The sequence below is a fragment of the Nerophis ophidion genome, linkage group LG02 (assembly GCF_033978795.1).
Source record: "Nerophis ophidion isolate RoL-2023_Sa linkage group LG02, RoL_Noph_v1.0, whole genome shotgun sequence".
Lineage (NCBI taxonomy): Eukaryota > Metazoa > Chordata > Actinopteri > Syngnathiformes > Syngnathidae > Nerophis > Nerophis ophidion.
Window position 1 is genome coordinate 32116740 of NC_084612.1, and position 20488 is coordinate 32137227.

At 37.4% G+C, this 20488-nt stretch overlaps 1 protein-coding gene across 4 annotated transcripts in view; it reads right to left on the reverse strand.

Annotated features, from left to right (window-relative positions):
* The window catches only part of nedd4a (NEDD4 E3 ubiquitin protein ligase a), a 67187-nt gene continuing 46699 nt past the window's right edge, over positions 1–20488 (reverse strand). For all 4 annotated transcript variants that reach the window (XM_061881763.1, XM_061881754.1, XM_061881745.1 and 1 more), the window contains 15 exons: positions 19777–19854; positions 19067–19121; positions 18932–18990; positions 18792–18857; positions 18485–18714; positions 13220–13341; positions 13028–13098; positions 10932–11027; positions 10774–10847; positions 10623–10683; positions 10478–10537; positions 10296–10403; positions 9967–10063; positions 9796–9868; positions 1–3559 (listed from right to left, as the gene is read on the reverse strand). In XM_061881763.1, the coding sequence (XP_061737747.1) occupies positions 3457–3559; positions 9796–9868; positions 9967–10063; positions 10296–10403; positions 10478–10537; positions 10623–10683; positions 10774–10847; positions 10932–11027; positions 13028–13098; positions 13220–13341; positions 18485–18714; positions 18792–18857; positions 18932–18990; positions 19067–19121; positions 19777–19854 (1353 nt within the window). In that variant the 3' untranslated portion in view covers positions 1–3456. The remainder of the gene's footprint in view (positions 3560–9795; positions 9869–9966; positions 10064–10295; positions 10404–10477; positions 10538–10622; positions 10684–10773; positions 10848–10931; positions 11028–13027; positions 13099–13219; positions 13342–18484; positions 18715–18791; positions 18858–18931; positions 18991–19066; positions 19122–19776; positions 19855–20488) is intronic.

Genomic DNA, 20488 nt, shown 5'->3' on the forward strand with positions numbered 1-20488 from the left:
TTGTCATTGTTTCCACGTGCCTTTATTTGTCAAATATATTTCTATTAGTTTGCTGTTCAATCAGCAAAATGCAGATACTGAACAACATGCCATCCCACTCTTTAAACTTTTGTAATACGCATGATGTAGCATGGATTTTTGCTAAATGCAGGTGTCATAATTCCATGTCAAAGTAACAAAACGTTATTACTCAGATATGAATGATGGATCTATTCATTATTAAACACAGTAAATATCGATAGTACATCCAAATAGAAAATGAAGGGAGAGCATGTGCTTCCTTTCAGCAGTGTTAACATGTAAACATTTCAACAGGTGCACTTGAAACATACAAATGTTTTCTTAAAGGAGCATTTTAAGAAGTGTGCAGGTGACAGATGGGCAAAGACAGTTCAGATAAGACTTAGTGATGTGAAGAAAGTGCTTGGCTTTGTAAAAAGCATACGTTTAAAACAGCCTCCATTGTCAAGTCTGTAGTAAACATGGGACTTGTGTAAACACAATTCAGAAAAGGTTGCTAAAAAAGATGCTTTTACCAAGATATGATGAGCCAGTCTGAATAGACAATATGTACCAGTACACCATCAAAACTATTTAACCTTGAGGAGTAGAATGGTATGCACAAAGGATTCAGTCAGGCTGTCGGAAATGCTTGTGTAAGCAAAAAAAAAATATTATCTGTGCAATATTAAATGCAAAAAAAGTATTTGTATATTTGCATGACATGTATATCATCAAACATGTCATCAGTTTAATTGTGTGTATGTATTAATACCATGGACATGTATAAAATGATGCATAGTATTGTAACACCATCAAAAGCTCCACAATCACCTCTTTGCACCTGCACACAAAACATATTAGTTGAGCCTTGAACTGGTCCTGGCATTGGTACATTTCTCAAATCCATACTTGGCTTTACTTGCACATAATCCGAGCATTGTCTGTTTTAAGGCATACATATTCTCCAGATAACTGTCTAATACCAAATACAGTGGTACTTCGACATAAGATTGCCTCAACTTAAGAGTGTTTTGAGATAAGAGCGGTCTCTCGACAAATTATGCTTTAAGTCGCAAGAAAAAAATCATTCCGCCATTAGTTGGCGAAGAAAATGTCACAGTGAACCTTGAAAGATCTACACAACAATCTGATCTTACTTGCTAGCTGTAGCTTATATCTCAGGGGTGTCAAACTCATTTTAGATCGGGGGCCACATGGAGAAAAATCTACTCCCAAGTGGGCCGAACTGGTAAAATCACGGCATGAAAAATTAGGCCTAGAGACACAGCTAGATTGTTTTCTTTGATTAAAAATAGAACAAGAATATTCAGAAAATGTTGTTTTTTTTACACTTACACGTTGCGGTTAATACTATTCTACCTTTATTTGTTGTTATTTATACTTTCTGGATAAATTATGTGATAATGTTCATCAGTCAACTCATTGGTTTTATTTTTCAATCTATCAAGATGAAAAAATATCAAAATCAAATTAAAGGATGTTATTTATGAAGTTTGCCTTTTTTTTTTTACATATGTAGCATAATCTATAAAGATACAAATAATTGCTATTATGACATCTAGTGGATACATTTAGAATAGCAGTTTCTTTCATTCAAAGATTTCGGCTCATTTTTGTACTTAGCAAACTCATCCCGCAGGCCGGATAATACCTGTGGCCGTACGTTTGACACCCCTGTTATATCTAGAGATGGACATAACTTTGTTTTACAACCAAGGGGAGGAAAAAAGTGGACGTGGTGATGTTGATTTGCGATACATTAAGTGTAGAGCTCGTAAATTGAGGCTATACTGTACTGGAATGAATCACGTAAAAAGCATACATAAAACTTAATAGAAATCACTTGACTCACAAGTTCATGTTTCCTGTTAAGATATCCATTTTTTTTTGTAGAAAAACTGCTTCCATGTTGGATTACATTTAAATTACATAACATGGCACTAATGTTATAAATGTCTGTTAATTGAATGGCTTACCACATCAGGTAAGTGGGCGGTGATTCAGTCACCTGGACCCAAGTTATTTATCATGGCCATCCGCGATTAAAAAAGTGAATCAAAAGGACAAGACTTCTAAAAAACAACTAGCTGAATCAAAATCATTTGTGATTATGCCCACATATTTAAACCAAACAAAGTGATTTAAATGTACTTTCGAAGGATGTGCCGATCGATTGGCCACCAAACAGTATCAGAAGATTTTTATGGCAAATATGTATACCGTTGCCGATTAATGCCTTTGGATCCCCCTGACTGGCAGTGTGGAGCCGCGTCGCTAAGATAATAGGAATCACCTAGATTGCGGCAAATAAACCGCATTTCTTGTTATCTTGAGTACCATTATAACTGGAGGACGAAGCTAAACATGCTAATCGCTATGCTAACCGCCAAGCTATCTTAAAACAATACCAAGAGATAAGTGCTTATTAAAATTGGTCTAGATGGAAGTGTGTAAGCAGCTAATAACATATAATTAAATTGGTAGGTTAATACGAGTCTAGAGAAAGTATAATATAACAACTGGTGGTGTGTCTTTATTTTCACAGCCAGAGGGGAACAACATGTAAGGGCGGATCAATCCATAAATTGGGGGTGTCGACACCAAAGGTAATATCAGTATAAAAAAAATATCTAAAATAGGAGATAGTAGTTTTTGCTTTTATCAAGTCATTGTGTACTCTTAGTTTAGTTTGGATTAAACAATTATATGTAATAGAGAAGGGATTCTAGATGCTGGCTCCATCTAGTAGTAAACCAAATATTTGCTTGATTAAAGTACAGAGCTTTTTTTTCCTATATTCAAACACAGTGTTACTGTTCAAACTGTGCGTAATATTACAGTGGCCAAAAATATTAAATAAAAGTGCTGCCTTGTTTTAATGAACACTTAGGCCTACTTTGTTATAGTATTTTAATTTTGGTCATTATGATGGAACTTGGAGAGCTATGTGATCGGCATCGGCCGAGCTTACTCATGAATAATCAGTATCGGAATGGGCAGCATTAAAACCTCATCGGAACATCCCCAAGTACTCTCTGTTTAAAATAGAACCTGATTGGACAGATAATGGTAAGTCAAATTCAGTGGTTAGGTCAGTTTTGTTCACGGATCCTAATTAATACAACTCTGATGTCACAGTTGATGTTTGCCACATGGCCATTTGACATGAGATGATTTTCATTAAAGAATCAAAAGAGCATGATTTGTAAACTTCAGAACACCAGCGTAGATGAAACGTCTCCAGATACTGTTGTCCCCTCTTCACAAGTGCCCAAAGAGACCATCAAACTGGGGGCTACTGTACTGTATGTGTCCGTCCTTCATGTGTGCCACAACTGGCAGGATTAGGACCCAGGGCTGTGATTTCTTTTCATTTTACAACTTCATCACTGCTTTGCTGCACTTGGTTAAATAATACCATCCGTTAATTCACTAATCCACACCGTCAAAGCCTTGTGCGTTCTCAATGGCAATGTGAAGTTTCTCCTTCAATTCCTCAAAGGATTTGTAAGGTGGAAGGTCCAGGCGATTAAAGCTTGAAAAAAGAAAAGTAAACAACAAAATGTTGGTGAAACATCTTTTTGGAAATGCAGTACTGAGAAGTGAGAAAAAATAGTTAGTGTCCACTAGGGGTAACCAAACAACTGTTACAATGTCAAAAAAGATTGCCTGGACAAATAAAAGGCAGTGCCTGGATTCAAATGGAAACTGCACTTTTTTTAAATGTAGTATATCATTCACAATCATTCGGTATGACAAGAAAACATTTTTCCTTTTTATGCATTCTGACTAGTAAAAGTCAGCTAACAATGGTACTAATGGGAGTCGTGCTATTCCGCATATAAAACTTTTTTAAAAGACATCCACTACGTGAATACTTTCTGGATGCATTTTTTTCTCCATTCACAGTTAATATTAGTCACCTCCATTACAGTAAATAAACTGCATTTTTTAATATACTAATATTTTTTCTTGCTTGACTTTCAAACAAAAAAACTAATTCCCTTCCCTCTCCCACCTCTACTGCTTTGCTTGTTTGTCTTTGTGTACTGTCTTAACTTTCTAAGAACCTCACTTTTGCATTGTCCTTCAAAATCTAAAACATGGAATTGATAAACTGGTCTCTTAACTGAATTTACAAGATCTTCTGGCGGGAAGCACAGGTTTGGGGAACCTGCCTGTCCTGACACGATGTTTAATGTTGGATATAAGAGGGACTGTTGGCAGAAAAGCGAGTCGTGTGCCTGTCAGTTTTTTCCGTCAAAGACATTGAAGATATCTACCTTCATCTATCTTTTTGTAACTGTGATAACAGGTCATCTGCTGACTGGATTGAGCATTGCTCTAGCCTATCAACAAATTTGGAAGATAATGCAAGCCATTGAAGGAGCTCAAAGGCTGCGCGTCGTAATGGATGTGTTGGGCAGAGTTGTTTGGACTCACACTTTGGCAATCTCGGAGTCGAATCGCAAATTGAATAACATCTTGGAGAAGTTTTCCGCTCTGAAAGTTTTACTTGAATGCATGGTAAATGAAAATGGGGTTCTTTGTGAGTATTATGGTCATTCTTCATCTAAATGGGAATATATGAACATCCTAACAGTTGGCATCCTAATGACAGCAGACATTGCAGAGTAAGTGACGTTTTAGTATATTTGTTGTCTCTCATGAAGTCTGCAGTGAGAAGCAATCAGTGATGAAAAAAAAAAGAGCAAAAAAAAAAAGCAAACTATATGTTTTTGAAATTAATGCTCTGCATATGCTTAAAATGATCAAAGTACGTAAAAAAAAATCTTATTTTTCATGTGCCCGTTACTACATTACATATATACTTACATCATGTATATAAAACCTTAATGGAGGTGTTTGGATGTTTTTAAAGGCTTTATAGGCGGATTCGCTTGGCTCCCATAAGCTCCATTGTCAGCAAACTTTTGATTGCATTTATTTAATATTTACAATGCAAAAAAAAATAACATCCATACTTAAGTCTCTCATAATGATTGTGAGTGCAAATTTCCCCAAAAAATGCAGTTCCCCTTTAAGGTAAAGGAGCACCTGGCCTCAAATTAAAAAGTGTGATCGATCTTTGTTCATACATGATTAATGTGATGCTTTTTTGATTAGTTAATTTTTGACAGCCCAGTGTTACTAATAATTTTACTCATTGGTATATACAGTAGGGCAAATAAGTATTTAGTCAGCCACCGATTGTGCAAGTTCTCCCACTTAAAATGATGACAGAGGTCTGTAATTTTCATCATAGGTACACTTCAACTGTGAGAGACAGAATGTGAAAAAAAATATCCAGGAATTCACATTGTAGGAATTTTAAAGAATTTATTTGTAAATTATAGTGGAAAATAAATATTTGGTCAATAACAAAAATTCAACTCAATACTTTGTAATATAACCTTTGCTGGCAATAACAGAGGTCAAACGATTACTATAGGACTTTACCAGGTTTGCACACACAGTAGCTGGTATTTTGGCCCATTCCTCTATGCAGATCTTCTCGAGAGCAGTGATGTTTTGGGGCTGTCGCCGAGCAACACAGACTTTCAACTTCCTCCACAGATTCTCTATGGGGTTGAGGTCTGGAGACTGGCTAGGCCACTCCAGGACTTTAAAATGCTTCTTACGGAGCCACTACTTCGTTGCCCAGGCGGTGTGTTTGGGATCATTGTCATGCTGGAAGACCCAGCCACGTTTCATTTTAAAAGCTCTCACTGATGGAAGGAGGTTTTGGCTCAAAATCTCACGATACATGGCCCCATTTATTCTTTCCTTAACACGGATCAGTCGTCCTGTTCCCTTAGCAGAAAACAGCCCCAAAGCATGTTTCCACCCCCATGCTTCACAGTAGGGATGGTGTTCTTGGGATGCAACTCAGTATTCTTCTTCCTCCAAACACAACGAGTTGAGTTTATAATAAAAAAGTTGCATTTTGGTTTCATTTGACCACATGACATTCTCCCAATCCTCTGCTGTATCATCCATGTGCTCTCTGGCAAACTTCAGACGGGCCTGGACGTGCACTTGCTTAAGCAAAGGGACACGTCTGGCACTGCAGGATTTGATTCCCTGTCGGCGTAGTGTGTTACTGATGGTAACCTTTTTTACTTTGGTCCCAGCTCTCTGCAGGTCATTCACCAGGTCCCCCCCGTGTGGTTCTAGGATTTTTGCTCACCGTTCTCATGATCATTTTGGCCCCACGGGATGAGATCTTGCGTGGAGCCCCAGATATAGGGAGATTATCAGTGGTCTTGTATGTCTTCCATTTTCTGATAATTGCTCCCACAGTTGATTTTTTCACACCAAGTTGCTTGCCTATTGTAGATTCACTCTTCCCAGTCTAGTGCAGGTCTACAATTCTTTTCCTAGTGTCCTTCGACAGCTCTTTGGTCTTGGCCATAGTGGAGTTTGGAGTCTGACTGTTTGAGGCTGTGGACAGGTGTATTTTATAAGGATAACGAGTTCAAACAGGTTCCATTAATACAGGTAACGAGTGGAGGACAGAAGAGCTTCTTAAAGAAGAACTTACAGGTCTGTGAGAGCCAGAGATGTTCCTTGCTTGAAGTGACCAAATACTTATTTTCTACCACAATTTACAAATAAATTATTTAAAATTCCTACAATGTGAATTCCTGAATTTTTTTTCACATTCTGTCTCTCACAGTTGAAGTGTACCTATGATGAAAATTACAGACCTCTGTCATCATTTTAAGAGGGAGAACTTGCACAATCGGTGGCTGACTAAATACTTTTTTGCCCTACTGTATGTTTTATCCAATCTAATGTAATCTAATAAAAACATTCCGAGAACCAATACAAAACGGGATGCGAAAATGGCCTAATGGCTGCATCTTGTACGCCTCTAACCTAAACTGTTTAAGCAAGGAAAACCCTCATAACTATTAAGTATTGAAAAAGTGTGTAAAAAAAACGCGACCAAAAAAATGTCTGTTCCTAAAATGTGCCATATTTAATAATTCAATGTCAAGAGGCATTAATGAATCATGTTCTTTTCAATACCTTAATAGCTGAAAACAGTAGTTCAGCCGGGATACACTAATTCAAAAATTTGTATTTATATCCCCGAAATCTTTTTATTATTTTAATTTCAATGCCTCGCTTACCCAGTTGGACTAATGACAAAGTCTGTGAGTGTGTCACATCCAGGTTGCCATTTACGCACCGCCACGTTCGTTGAGCTACTGCCACTGGTAAAGTTACGAAACATGACAGACTTTGGTAATTCTAAAAGGCCTTGTTACGATTCTCAACTTATTCATGACAAAGCCAGGAACAAAACAAGAATTCGTACCAGAGATGCCTTTGAAAGATGGAGACGATTGAAGGCGAAGAAGACTTGCTAATTTTCTGCTTAATAGGTAAGTAAGGTATTTACGTTTTCTTCTTATGTAAACTTTATTGCCCAATATGATCTTGTCTAACAAAGATAGTATGTTTGTGCAGCAAATGCTTAGCATGCTAGCCGAGTCAATGACACATCGACATGTAGGCTAACGGGATATTATATATATATATATTTATATATATATATATATTTATATATATATATGCCTGTTAGCCTGTATGTCGACGTGTCATCCAACTGACAAGGCAAAATATATTTTCGACAACTAAAACGTATGTGGATATGGGTAGTGTCAGTGCCTATTTCCTTCTCAATATGCTGATACACTGAGGAAATGCGTTCCAACATTAGCACGGCTAATTGCGGTTTCTGGTACTGTATGTGCATCAAAAACAAATGGAGTGTGGTTGCTTGGCACAATATAATGCCTTACATGTAATTATTTTCTACTTTGTATGGTAGTAGGCTTTATGATTTATGCGTAACGTGGTTTATACATTACATGGGTTGGCTCATAGAATTGCACTCTGCACTGAAAGATGGTGATGTGCGTACATGGTAGAGAATGCAATGTGTCAGGTTGGATGCAACATGGAGTTATGCTCAACGAAATGTGGCAGTAATTTTACTGTTGGCTTTGGCTTGCCATCAAAGTAGGCCTATGCGATACATGCCTATGCTGCGTAACTTTACAAATACATTTGGCTAATCGACATCAGTAAAATGTGGCATAACTACTTAGTAAACCATCTTGCAAGAAGCATAAACGAGAGAAACCTACAGCGTAGGACTCAGCGATTGCCATTTGAAGTTCCTTGGAGTAGGATTCAGATCTGGTATCTGGCCTCCTCAGTCATGGAGAATGGGAGGGGACTATAGAATTTTGAACGTGATTGCAGCACCATTTCTGGCCACATTACTACATTAGGCTCCTTTAACTGTGGTCCGTATGAGGCGCAGCGGTACTCAATTGTAATACAAATTTTCACCACTTGTGGCAATAATAAACACATAGAAGTCCAGAGCTTAGGTCATACCGAGGTTTCTTAGGTGCAAAACCTTTGAAGAGGTGAAACTGTATTTTCATTCGCACTTCAATTTAATTGACAGTTTATTAAAGAAACACATTTTTATATATTTAGTCAGAATTATTTAATTTTAGCACTGCATTATAGTATTCACAATTCATTTTTCATCAGTTTTTATGAGTCCTTTCTTTGACAATATATTTGATTAATATTTGTTTTGGTAATTATCTGACCTAAGCCATGATAATAATCTTTATGATTAACACATGGTTTCTTATCAATTGACAAGGTTGATCCTATTTAACTGTACATAGGTTAGATATAATTATTGAATAAGATTAACATTAAGAGTGAGATTACTAATTCACTGTTAATATTTAAGTGGGCCTCTATCCCTCTGGAGTGGAAAAGTTGGCCCCAGCGGTCAAAAAGGTTAAGAACACCTGGAACACACTAAATTTGCAGCAAAAAAATTATTGAAGGACAGAATAGAGAGATTTAATGTGATTCAGAAGGATCAGTCTTAGTTGATGTTGTTTACAAATGATGGCATGACTCTGCACTGAATGTGTTATATTTTATTCAACTCTCTATGTAATGGCTCCAAAACGACTATAATAAAAGTAGACATACACTTCCTGTTCTATAGTACTGAGTGAATAATTTTAATTGCCAGTAATTTTCATAAATAAACAAATGACAGACTGAATGACGAAGCACAACACAAGGTGCCGCTGCCCTATGTACTTACCTAGGCGGAAGGAAAACCAGTTCCCACCAAACGTGTTTCATTTAAACACGATCTCAATTATTTAGTTACTTTACACTGTTTGTTGTTAATATAAATTGTCTCAAATAACCTAAGTATACCAAGTATCAATATATTGATTTGACAATTGATAGAGCCTAAAGATCTGATATTGATATTTCAGTATCGATATCCACATTAGTACCATTATTTGTAGTCAATAAAGAAAGTAGTTAGGGTTATATAAAGGGCCTAATTCAGCTAAAACTAGCAGAAAGAGCCACAGAGTGATTTTCAACTAGTTTTCTGTCTAAAGAATCTAGTCAAATCAGATTGCACAGGAAGGGTAGATAACAGCTGCGTGGAAGAATACATGTCAACTGAGGTAATAAAATCCTGCCCAAGTGTTTTTGTAGGTTTCAAAAAGTAGCTAAGTTTTTTGGAAAAGTGTACATTTGCTGTCAGTTGAAAAGAGCATTTTAATTAAACAATTAAAAAAACTAGAAATAAGGAACTTTATAGAAAAACACCCAAACCAACTGTGTTATGCCCATCCCTTGTTAAATGGAATGCCGAGCTGACATAAAGTAAAATGTAAGACACGGCTTGCTTACCATGTGTGGGCTCGGGGCAGTTTGTCACACGTTCCCCACAATTCAATGGTGAACAGCTGTGGCCCATTAGATCCTGGAAATATCATTAAATAGCAGACAAACATGAACGTCTAATTACAGTTGTATCCAACAAACAAGACATCAAACATTTGAAGCAGTACAATGTCTCACCGTAGAGTTCTGCAAAGCCATTCATTGGGACTCTGGAGGTTCCAGTCACAAACTGCATGAGCCTAATTCGTTTTTCTGCATCCATCAGCAGTACTGCCTATGATATACACATAGATAGAAGGTCAAAAGATAACTAGAACAGTACAGAGATCTTATTATTGTTATTATATTACAGGATATTGTCTTATAGTAGTTGTTATGGAATTTTGGTCGGTAGGTTCTTCCTATCTAGAATTCCGTTAACATAAAAAAGCTGTTAAAGCTAAAAGAAGGAAGCAAAAAGTCTGCGGCTCAGAGCTTAGTGGCTTCGGGCATGGAACGTCTCTTACTCTCCAAAACCATTGGATAACGACGTGGTTGGAGTTGTAGCCACTCTTGTACTTTGTGTTTGCTTTCCAGTCGTTCACGTCCACATCTCCCAGACCACACATCAGCAGCTTTGGAGAGAGGAGTGGATCTGATTGATCATTGCGTGTTTGATTCCAGAGCCACACATGGATAGAAAACTTACCTCAAGCTCATTCTCGTCAAAGATCTTGATTACATCTGGAGGGATCAACTCAAAGAAACCCTAAAAATAAAGCAGCCATAGAAAATGTAACTTGCACGTTGAATAATACTTCCGTCATATTCTGCCAATTAACAAATGTAGTTACATCCTTAAAGGCAGTCATCTGCTTCTGTATCCGGTTTACAAAGCGCCACTGTATCACCAGGCTGTCAAAAACAAAGTGGGGAAAATGTACAATTTAACAGCAAACAGTTCTAAGATTTTGACTAGAGATTACAGTATTTCCAGTTTCTTACTCGATATATTCATTCTTGTTTTCGTTAGTGACCACAATATCTTCACCGTTGGGCTTCAGCTCATGCTGGTGAGTCTAAAAGGGCAAAAAGGCTCATACATGAGTGACAGTAAGGCATGATAAGATGCTAATGAAGCAAAAGTATCATATGGAACCAACCTGTCCAAAGAGCTCCTCATCAATGCTGAACATCATATCCAGGTCAGTCGGATCATTCTCCAAAATCCACTTCAGTGAATTAAAATATTCACTATCCTGAAAGACAATAAAAGAGTCACAAAGGTGACCTTGGACCATTTTTGAAATACACTAGTACCTCAACTCACAATTGGTTTTGTGACTGAGCTCTTGACTTAAAACACTTGCACATTAAATCAGCATTTCCGATTGAAATGAATTGATATCATTCATTGGTGCTTAACCCCCCAAAATATCACAATTTTAACATATAGCATGTGTTTTGATAAGAAATATTGTATGAAAACAATACAATACAATACAATGTAGGACTATAAGTACAATAGTTTCATTAAGTAATATAATCATAATTGGAGAGTGGACTTCTACATTATCTCTTTCCAGCTGCTTCTCTGTCAAACACACTATCAACACCTTCTTTATATTTTCATGATAAACGTCCATTTGGTTGTTTGTGTTTTTGATTATTTCTTTTTTTAAATTTGGTGACTATCATCCACTTCTGTCTTTCACACTCACTCTCCTCCTTCCATTGGTTGGAAAACAAAAATGTGTCCATCTCTAGCTATAAGCTAATACTAGCGGTAAGACCTAATTAATTGGTCGCATCTTACGGGATTCACTGTGACATTTGCCATGTCAACTAATGGCAGGGATGCTTATAACCCACATTTTTGCTTGCAACTTAAACCATAAAAATTAGCCGAGGGACAGCGATTATCTCAAAACACTCTGAAGTTGGGACACTCTTCAGTTGAGGTACAATTAAACAAAAATAATTAAATAATAAATCAAGTAAATTAATACTGTCAATAAATTGTAAAAACAGAAAGAACCAATATATATAATGAATGGATAACCCATTAGATATAATGAATATTTATTAAATTATATGACCAAATTCAGAATATGACTCTCAGCTCTCACAGTTCTTTAGTCCAGTGTTTTTCAATCACTGTGCCGCGGCACATTAGTGTGCTGTGACATACAGTCTGATGTGCCGTGGGAGATTATGTAATTTCACCTAATTGGGTTAAAAATATTTTTTGCACACAAGTAATTGTAATCTGTAAATAATGTGCCGTTGTTGAGTGTCTGTATTGTCTAGAGCTCGGCAGAGTAGCCATGTTATACTCTTCCATATCAGTAGGTGACAGCATGGAGCTAATTGCTTTGTAGATGTCAGGAACAGGAGGCAGCGTGCAGGTAAAGAAGTATCTAATGCTTAAACCAAAAACAGACCAAAAGTGAGTGCCCCTAAATAAAGGCATTGAAGCTTAAGCATGGCAATTCAAAACTAAACTAAAACTGAACTGGCTGCAAAGTAAACAAAACACCAAATGCTGGACGACAGCAAAGACTAACAGCGTGTGGAGCAGAGACGGCGTCCACAAAGCACATCCGAACATGACATGACAATCGACAATGTCCCCACAAAGAAGAAAAGCGTCCGCACAGCTGAAATAGTCTTGATTGCAAAAACGAAGCAGGTGTGGAGAATAGCTCTCAAGGAAGACATGAAACTGCAACAGGAAAACACCAACAAAACGTGGAAAAACACCAAAATAGGAGCGCAAGACAAGGACTAAAACACTACACACAGAACAACAACAAAAAACATAAGATAATTCAAGGCGTGATGTGACAGTACACCTATTTTAAGACAAAAGCTATGGTGAGACATGCTTAGTTGTTGTTTAAAGCCATATCCAACAATTACGAGAACGACTTTTTATTGTAGGTATCAGCTACTGAGTTTCGTTTTTTAATGATTTCTTCTTGTGGTGTGTCTCAGAATTTTTTCAATGAAAAAAATGTGCCTTGGCTCAAAAAACAAACAAACACTGCTTTAGTCTATTCGGTTGGGAGAGAGTACACACAATTTATGTGATCGTGAGCTCATACCTTTGTGGTCTTGTTGGAAGAAATAGCGATGTATCATACAAAATATGTTTTCTTATTTGAATAATAAAATCTAATTTTTGCTAACAAAATAGAGCACATTTTTCATACATATTTTTCCGTTCTCAGTGTATATAGTATAATAGGACACTTACGACAGATTCCATGTCCTGGAGGGTGATGGGTTTCTGCAGCATCATCTTGTAGAAAGGTCGGATGAAGAAAGCTTGGTGTAAAATGAGTAAGGTCAGAATCCATAGAATCCTCATTTTAATCTACAGTACATTGTTTACTGTATATCAATAACACACAAAATACTCTGAATGTACAGAGTGAAGATGTCTCACCATCAAGCAGTTTACCATGAAACACAGCCATGCCTGCCACACGGCCAATGCACTTAAAGTAGGTCAGGTGGTCCTCATTACATAAACCTGAGTTCGGGTTTATCTGCAGCGTATAGTTGTCCCTAAAAGACACACCGGATGACTATTAAAAATAGTAAAAAAAATATTATGAATGAATGAATGATTTAGATTTATACAGGGTAGTGCTTTTTTCTAATTGTCTCATAGCGCTTTGCATTGGGAAACCCATAAAGTCCAGAATGGTGGTGGTAAGCTACATTTATACCCATGTGTTGGGCACTGGGAGCAAGGTGGGTTTAGTGTCTTGACTAAAAATACAACAGCGACGAAAGTGCTGGAATTGAACCAGGATGGCTGCTCTACTTACTGAGCCACTCTGCCCCTTTGATTGTTTCACTGCTTTTATCATGACTAAATTTACCACAATGTCTGGGCTTCAGAGTGCACCAAACTGTCAACTGCAATCACCTAATTTATGGCCAAATTGTATTTTGTACATAACACACGGCTTATACACGCGTATAAGCCGCAGGTGTATACATTGAAACATGAAATTCAATGGTGACCAATCAGCATTCCTGTTCTGTAAACCTGTACAATGTATGATTGTCTAATTTTGAAGGGGTTTGTGCTAAAAACAAAAGATTGTTGTACTTGTGCAATGACAATCAAGATCATTCCATTCCATAAACAGGCACTTTTGTTCATTCAGAAAATCAACAAAAGACGGTGTCAGTAACATGATGTACAGTAACAGTAGTGAGGTGTGGTCTTAGTCATTCTCCTGCACATTGAAACTGCTAATTTAGTTGTCTTCGGTGTGGGCGGTTCGGCCTTTCGGGGTCTGTTAGTGGTGGTGGATTTCTGCTCCATGTGGTAGTCGTTTGATTTTTTTTGATCAGTGATTAGCTTCAAGGTTATGTCATGTGAATTTCATAGCGTCTTCTCCATGATAAGGGTAAGTGCATAATGCACTAGATGGCTGACTGAAAGATTGTATGAGTGATCTTCATTTAATGTGAACAATTTCATTGGTCCACCATGACCCGTCCGGCAATTTCATTGGTTTGATGTGACTAGGGTAAATTTTTTGCCGGCATGACAAATTTCTGACACGGAAAAAATCCAGAAATTAGCCGAAGCATTGTTCAAAGCGTGGGAAAAAAGTAGCGGCTTATAGACCTGAAGTTATGGTACATAAGGAGAATATTTTGATTTCAGAAGTGGGGTGGAAACAATTGGTACAGGTGATGTAGCTTGAAGGGGGCTTGGTCTTAAGAATTTGATGCATTTTTTATTTGTTTGAAACAATTTTAATACTATTTAACTCACATCTAAATTAATTTAGACATACAGTCATAGTTCAAAAATGTACATACACTTGTAAAGAACATAATGTCATGGCTGTCTTGGGTTTCCAATAATCTCTACAACACTTGTACTCTTTTTTTTTGTGATAGAGTGATTGGAGCACATACTTGTTTGTCACAAAAAACATTCACGAAGTTTGGTTCCTTTATGAATTTATTATGGGTCTACTGAAAATGTGACCAAATCTGCTGGGTCAAAAGTATTCATAATGCAATGTTAATATTTGGTTACATGTTCCTTGGCAAGTTTCAGTGCACTAAGGTGCTTTTGGTAGCCATCCAGAAGCTTCTGGCAAGCTTCTGGTTGAAATTTTGAGTACTCGTCTTGACAAAATTGGTGCAGTTCAGCTGAATTTGTAGGTTTTCTGACATGGACTTTTTTCCTTAGCATTGTCCACATGTTCTCCATGGGGTTTAAAGTCAGGACTTTGTTTGGGGTCATTGTCCTATTGGAACAACCAACTGCGCCCAAGACCCAACCTCGAGGGTGACGATTTTAGGTTGTCCTGAAGAATTTAGAGGTACTGGTAATCCTCCTGTTTCATTGTCTATTTACTCTGTAAAGCACCATTTCCATTCGCAGCAAAACAGGCCCAGAGCATAAAACTACCACCACCATGCTTGACTGTAGGAACGGTGTTCCTGGGATTAAAGGCCCCGCCTTTTCTCCTCCGAACATATAGCTGGGTATTGTGGTCAAACAGCTTATTTTTTGTTTCATGTAACCACAGAACTTTCCTCCAGAAGGTCTTATCTTTGTCCATGTGTGATCAGCAGAAAACTTTAGACGAGCCTTAAGGTGTCAGTCTTGGAGCAAGGGCTTCCTTTTTGCATGGCAGCCTCTCAGTCCATGGTGATGCAGAATGCACTTGACTGTGGACACTGACACCTGTGTTCCAGAAGCTTCCAATTCATTGCTGACCTGCTTTTCGGTGGTCGTCGGTTGAGTCCTGATCATCCTGAGCAATTTTTTCTCAGCAGCAGGTGATAGCTTGAGTTTTGTTCCTGATCGTGGCAGTGACAAAAGTGTGGGATGCACTTTATACTTACGAAGAATTTTCTGCACAGTTGCTCTTGGGAAATTAAGCTGCTTTGAAATGGCTCCAAGTGACTTTCCTGACTTGTTCAAGTCAATGATTCGTTTTTTTAGGATCTGTTCTTTCTGAGTTCCTTTGACATTCCCATTGTCGCGTTTGTAACCGAGTACAATGACTGCATCACATGAGCCTTATTTATATGGCCTCAGAGAAGTCAACAGGTGTCGTCAATAATAATCACTCACATGAAGTTATGAGGCCATGCCATGAAGCTAATTTCATTTGATTGGGACTTTTTCTACATCACCAAAATTGATAATGTATGTTGCTGTACGTATACTTTTGATGAAGCAGATTTGGTCAAATTTTCAGTAGAACGATAATAAATTCATAAAAGAACCAAACTTCATAAACGTTTTTTGTGACAAACAAGTATGTGTTCCAATAACTCTATCACAAAAAAATAAGAGTTGTAGAAATTATTGGAAACTCAAGACAGCCATGACATTATGTCCTTCACAAGTGTATGTAAACTTTTGACCATGACTGTAAATTTTGGATTATTAAGGATACATAATGAAGACTTTATTTACTATTACGGAAAAATAAAATTACCAAATGTGGGCTATACCCTAGTTAAATGTTTATATGACATCAACAGGTATCGAACCCTTGATCTCCTACCCTGCACTTCATGATCGTGCACTCTAAACACATACTGACATTAGGTGTGCCTGGCAAGGCAAATAGGTTTGTTAATAAATTCTATATAAATCAACCTGTCATTTATTAATTGACATTTTACAAGCTACTTTTGCTTCTCAATGGTGTCTCACATGTCAGGAGAGGCGCGTATAGTTAAAAAAAAAAAACTCTCTATGGCCAGTCGGGCCGTGTAACCTTTTCCCTTCCTGGTCTGATATAATGTACAGGAAACTATAAACCCCGTTTCCATATGAGTTGGGAAATTGTGTTAGATGTAAATATAAACGGAATACAATGATTTGCAAATCCTTTTCAACCCATATTCTATTGAATGCACTACAAAGACAAGATATTTGATGTTAAAACTCAAACTTTATTTTTTTTTGCAAATAATAATTAACTTAGAATTTCATGGTTGCAACATGTGCCAAAGTAGTTGGGAAAGGACATGTTCACCACTGTGTTACATCACCTTATCTTTCAACAACACTCAATAAACGTTTGGGAACTGAGGAAACTAATTGTTGAAGTTTTGAAAGTGGAATTATTTCCCATTCTTGTTTTATGTAAAGCTTCAGTCGTTTAACAGTCCAGGGTCTCCCCTGTCGTATTTTAAGCTTCATAACGCGCCACACATTTTCGATGGGAGACAGGTCTGGAATGCAGGCGGGCCAGAAAAGTACCCGCACTCTTTTTTTACAAAGCCACGCTGTTGTAACACTTGTCTTGCTGAAATAAGCAGGGGCGTCCATGATAACGTTGCTTGGATGACAACATATGTTGCTCCAAAACCTGTACGGACCATTCAGCATTAATGGTGCCTTCACAGATGTGTAAGTTACCCATGCCTTGGGCACTAATACACCCCCATACCATCACAGATGCTGGCTTTTGAACTTCGCGCCTATAACAATCCGAATGGTTATTTTCCTCTTTGTTCTGGAGGACACCACGTCCTCTGTTTCAAAATATAATTTGAAATGCGAACTCGTCAGACCACAAAATACCTTTCCACTTTGCATCAGTCCATGCTAGGCGTTTCAGGATATTGTTGATAAATGGGTTCTAACTTGATCTTAGAGATGTAGCGACCAACTGTAGTTACTGACAGTGGTTTTATGAAGTGTTTCTGAGCCCATGTGGAGAAATCCTATACACACTGATGTTGGTTTTTGATGCAGTACCGCCTGAGGGATCAAAAGTCCGTAATATCATCTCTTACGTACGGGGATTTCTCCAGATTCTCTGAACTTTTTGATGATTTTACTGACCGTGGATGTTGAAATTCCTAAATTCCTTGCAATAGCTTGTTGAGAAATGTTGTTCTAAAACTGTTCGACAATTTGCTTACAAAGTGGTGACCCTTGCCCAATCCTTGTTTGTGAATTACTTAGCATTTCATGGAAGCTTCTTTTATACCCAATCATGGCACCCAACTGTTCCCAATTAGCCTGCACACCTGTGGGATGTTCCATATAAGTGTTTGATGAGCATTCCTCAACTTTATCAGTATTTATTGCCACCTTTCCCAACTTCTTTGTCACGTGTTGCTAGGATCAAATTCTAAAGTTAATGATTATTTGTAAAAAAAAAAAAATGTTTATCAGTTTGAACATCAAATATGTTGTATTTGTAGCATATTCAACTGAATATGGGTTGAAAATGATTTGCAAATCATTGTATTCCGTTTATATGTACATCTAACACAATTTCCCAACTCATATGGAAACGGGGTTTGTACTTGTAGTGTTACAAAAGCGGTGTTTGAAAAAGTTTATGATCTTACTGACCAGTTTAACAGCAACACAGCAAATGTATATAACATTTTTTTTTATCATAACTATCTCTCATGTGAATGATTGCGACTCGCTCTTATCTCACATCTGCTGATTTGTCAGCTGCTGCTCGCTGTCAATAATTGTCACTTTGGCAAGAAGGCAACTTCAGGAAGCCTATTAATGAGCTTCATTCTAAACGCTGCAGTTTTCTGTCAGGCACATTGAATCACGATAATTATTTTTGGACATTAAGAAGTGCAGGGGACAAAAACTCTTTTTTGAAAACGTGCAGGCGACATGTCCCTCACAAAATGACAAAACATACAACTTTAGTCTAACTGAGTTTGGACTTACGTGGCAGAATATTCAAAGAGTCCATAGTAGGGGTTGAACATCTCCTTGGACATGAGGAAGAACCACTCTCGGGCCAAACCTCCATAGTCCAAACCTTTTTCTCCCTCAAACTCCACCCACAGTTTGGCCTTCAGCAACTCTGGCCGCTTCACTAGGAGGATTTGACGATAGGAGTCTTCCAGCACCGCATTTCTCCTCACCTTAAGCTCGAAGCGATTTGGGATGTTGTCCTACCAAAGAAGATTGCAAAAAAGATCAACGTTCACTAAACTCTGACAAATGTTTACTAAAATTTGAAAACACTCACCGGTTTCTTTAGTTTCTTGCGGAAGTAGTCATACTTCTGTTTATAATCTCTGGAATAAGGCACTGCCTATAACCAAACAAACAATCATTTAAATGTCATGGAATTGTGTGAGTAATACTTAAAATACTGTCAATACTTACTGGTCCAGTTATTTCTGATTTCTGTAATCTTGGATCATCCCATTGTGTGATCTTGGTGTCTATAAAATGACACATGACACTTCTAGATGAAAATTTATGTCAGGTAATAGTTCTCATATGAGGAAAAGCGCTCACTGTGATCTATGTAGAATATCCTCCCATCCGAGTGGACCCTCTCCTCCCAACCAGGCTGGATAGAAAGAAAATGTCACAAAAGGCTCACACACACAACAACAAAAATAATCTCCAAAGATGTTACTGCAGGAAAAAAATACTTTTAATTAAAGGGGCTTCTTGCAACTTGCATAAAGTAAAAAAACAACAACAACAAAAATACAAAATATAACAAGAACATCATTGGGTAACTTATGTTACCATTAGTGATTTAACAGAACATATGCATTTTTTAAGTGTCTATATTTTTCAAAACTACTAATTACAGTGTATTAAATCCAATTATTTAATAGGTCGGAAGAATTAAATCTGGCAGTCAGGCTTGTCACTCACCACTGTCTCGTCCACACGTACATGCAGGGAGTGCGTGCACGCCAACAAAAGCAGTTCAATAGATGCAAAAATTTGCAGTCATGTTGTTGTGATAATAAAATATGCATTGAATGATAGCTGACATTAGTAGCTAAACTTTGTTAAATTGCTAACCTTAGCTGACCACACACAACGCTAATGCATGTCTGTGTGTGTTACGTAAAAGCATAGTTACGTCATTGCGTACTTAAAGCCAGAAGAGAGCAAGGTATAATGCTTACAACTCTGTAAAGTTAGCGGCAAGGTTGCAAGCAGCCCCTTTAATAGCTAATTGCTTTATTTTTAAATCCCAAACTCACTGGCAATGGGCCGAGATCAGATGGGTCCAGTGAGGGTCTCCTCCTCATTTGAACAGGAATTCTTAGCCTTGGATCTTGCTGTTTAATATGAAGCAAACAAACTAGTTTCACTCAAACATGAAATACTTATAAAAAAAGATTGAACAACAATAAACTTTAATTGTGTACTATGACATAGTGCGTGCCAGTAGTACAATAGAACACATAACTCAATACAGTCTATTTTTATAACATTCAATTTTTTTTTTCCAAAACACAAAACTAGTGAAGTTGGCAACTGATTGTAAATCGTAAATAAAAAACAGAATACAATGATTTGCAAATCCTTTTCAACTTATATTCAATTGAACACACTGCAAAGACAAAGATATGTAATGTTCAAACTCAGAAACTATTTTTTTTGTGCAAATAATCATTAACTCAGAATTTAATGGCAGCAACACATTGCAAAAATGATGGCACAGGGGCACTTTAACCACAGTGTTACATGGCCTTTCCTTTTAACAACACTTAGTAAACGTTTGGGAACTGAGGAGACCAATTTTTGAAGCTTTTCAGGTGGAATTATTTCCCAATCTTGCTTGATGTACATCTTAAGTTGTTCAACAGTTCTGGGTCTCCGTTGTCGTATTTTATGGTTCATAATGCGCCACATATTTTCAATGAGCGGCAGTTCTGGACTACAGGCAGGCCAGTCTAGTACCCGCATTCT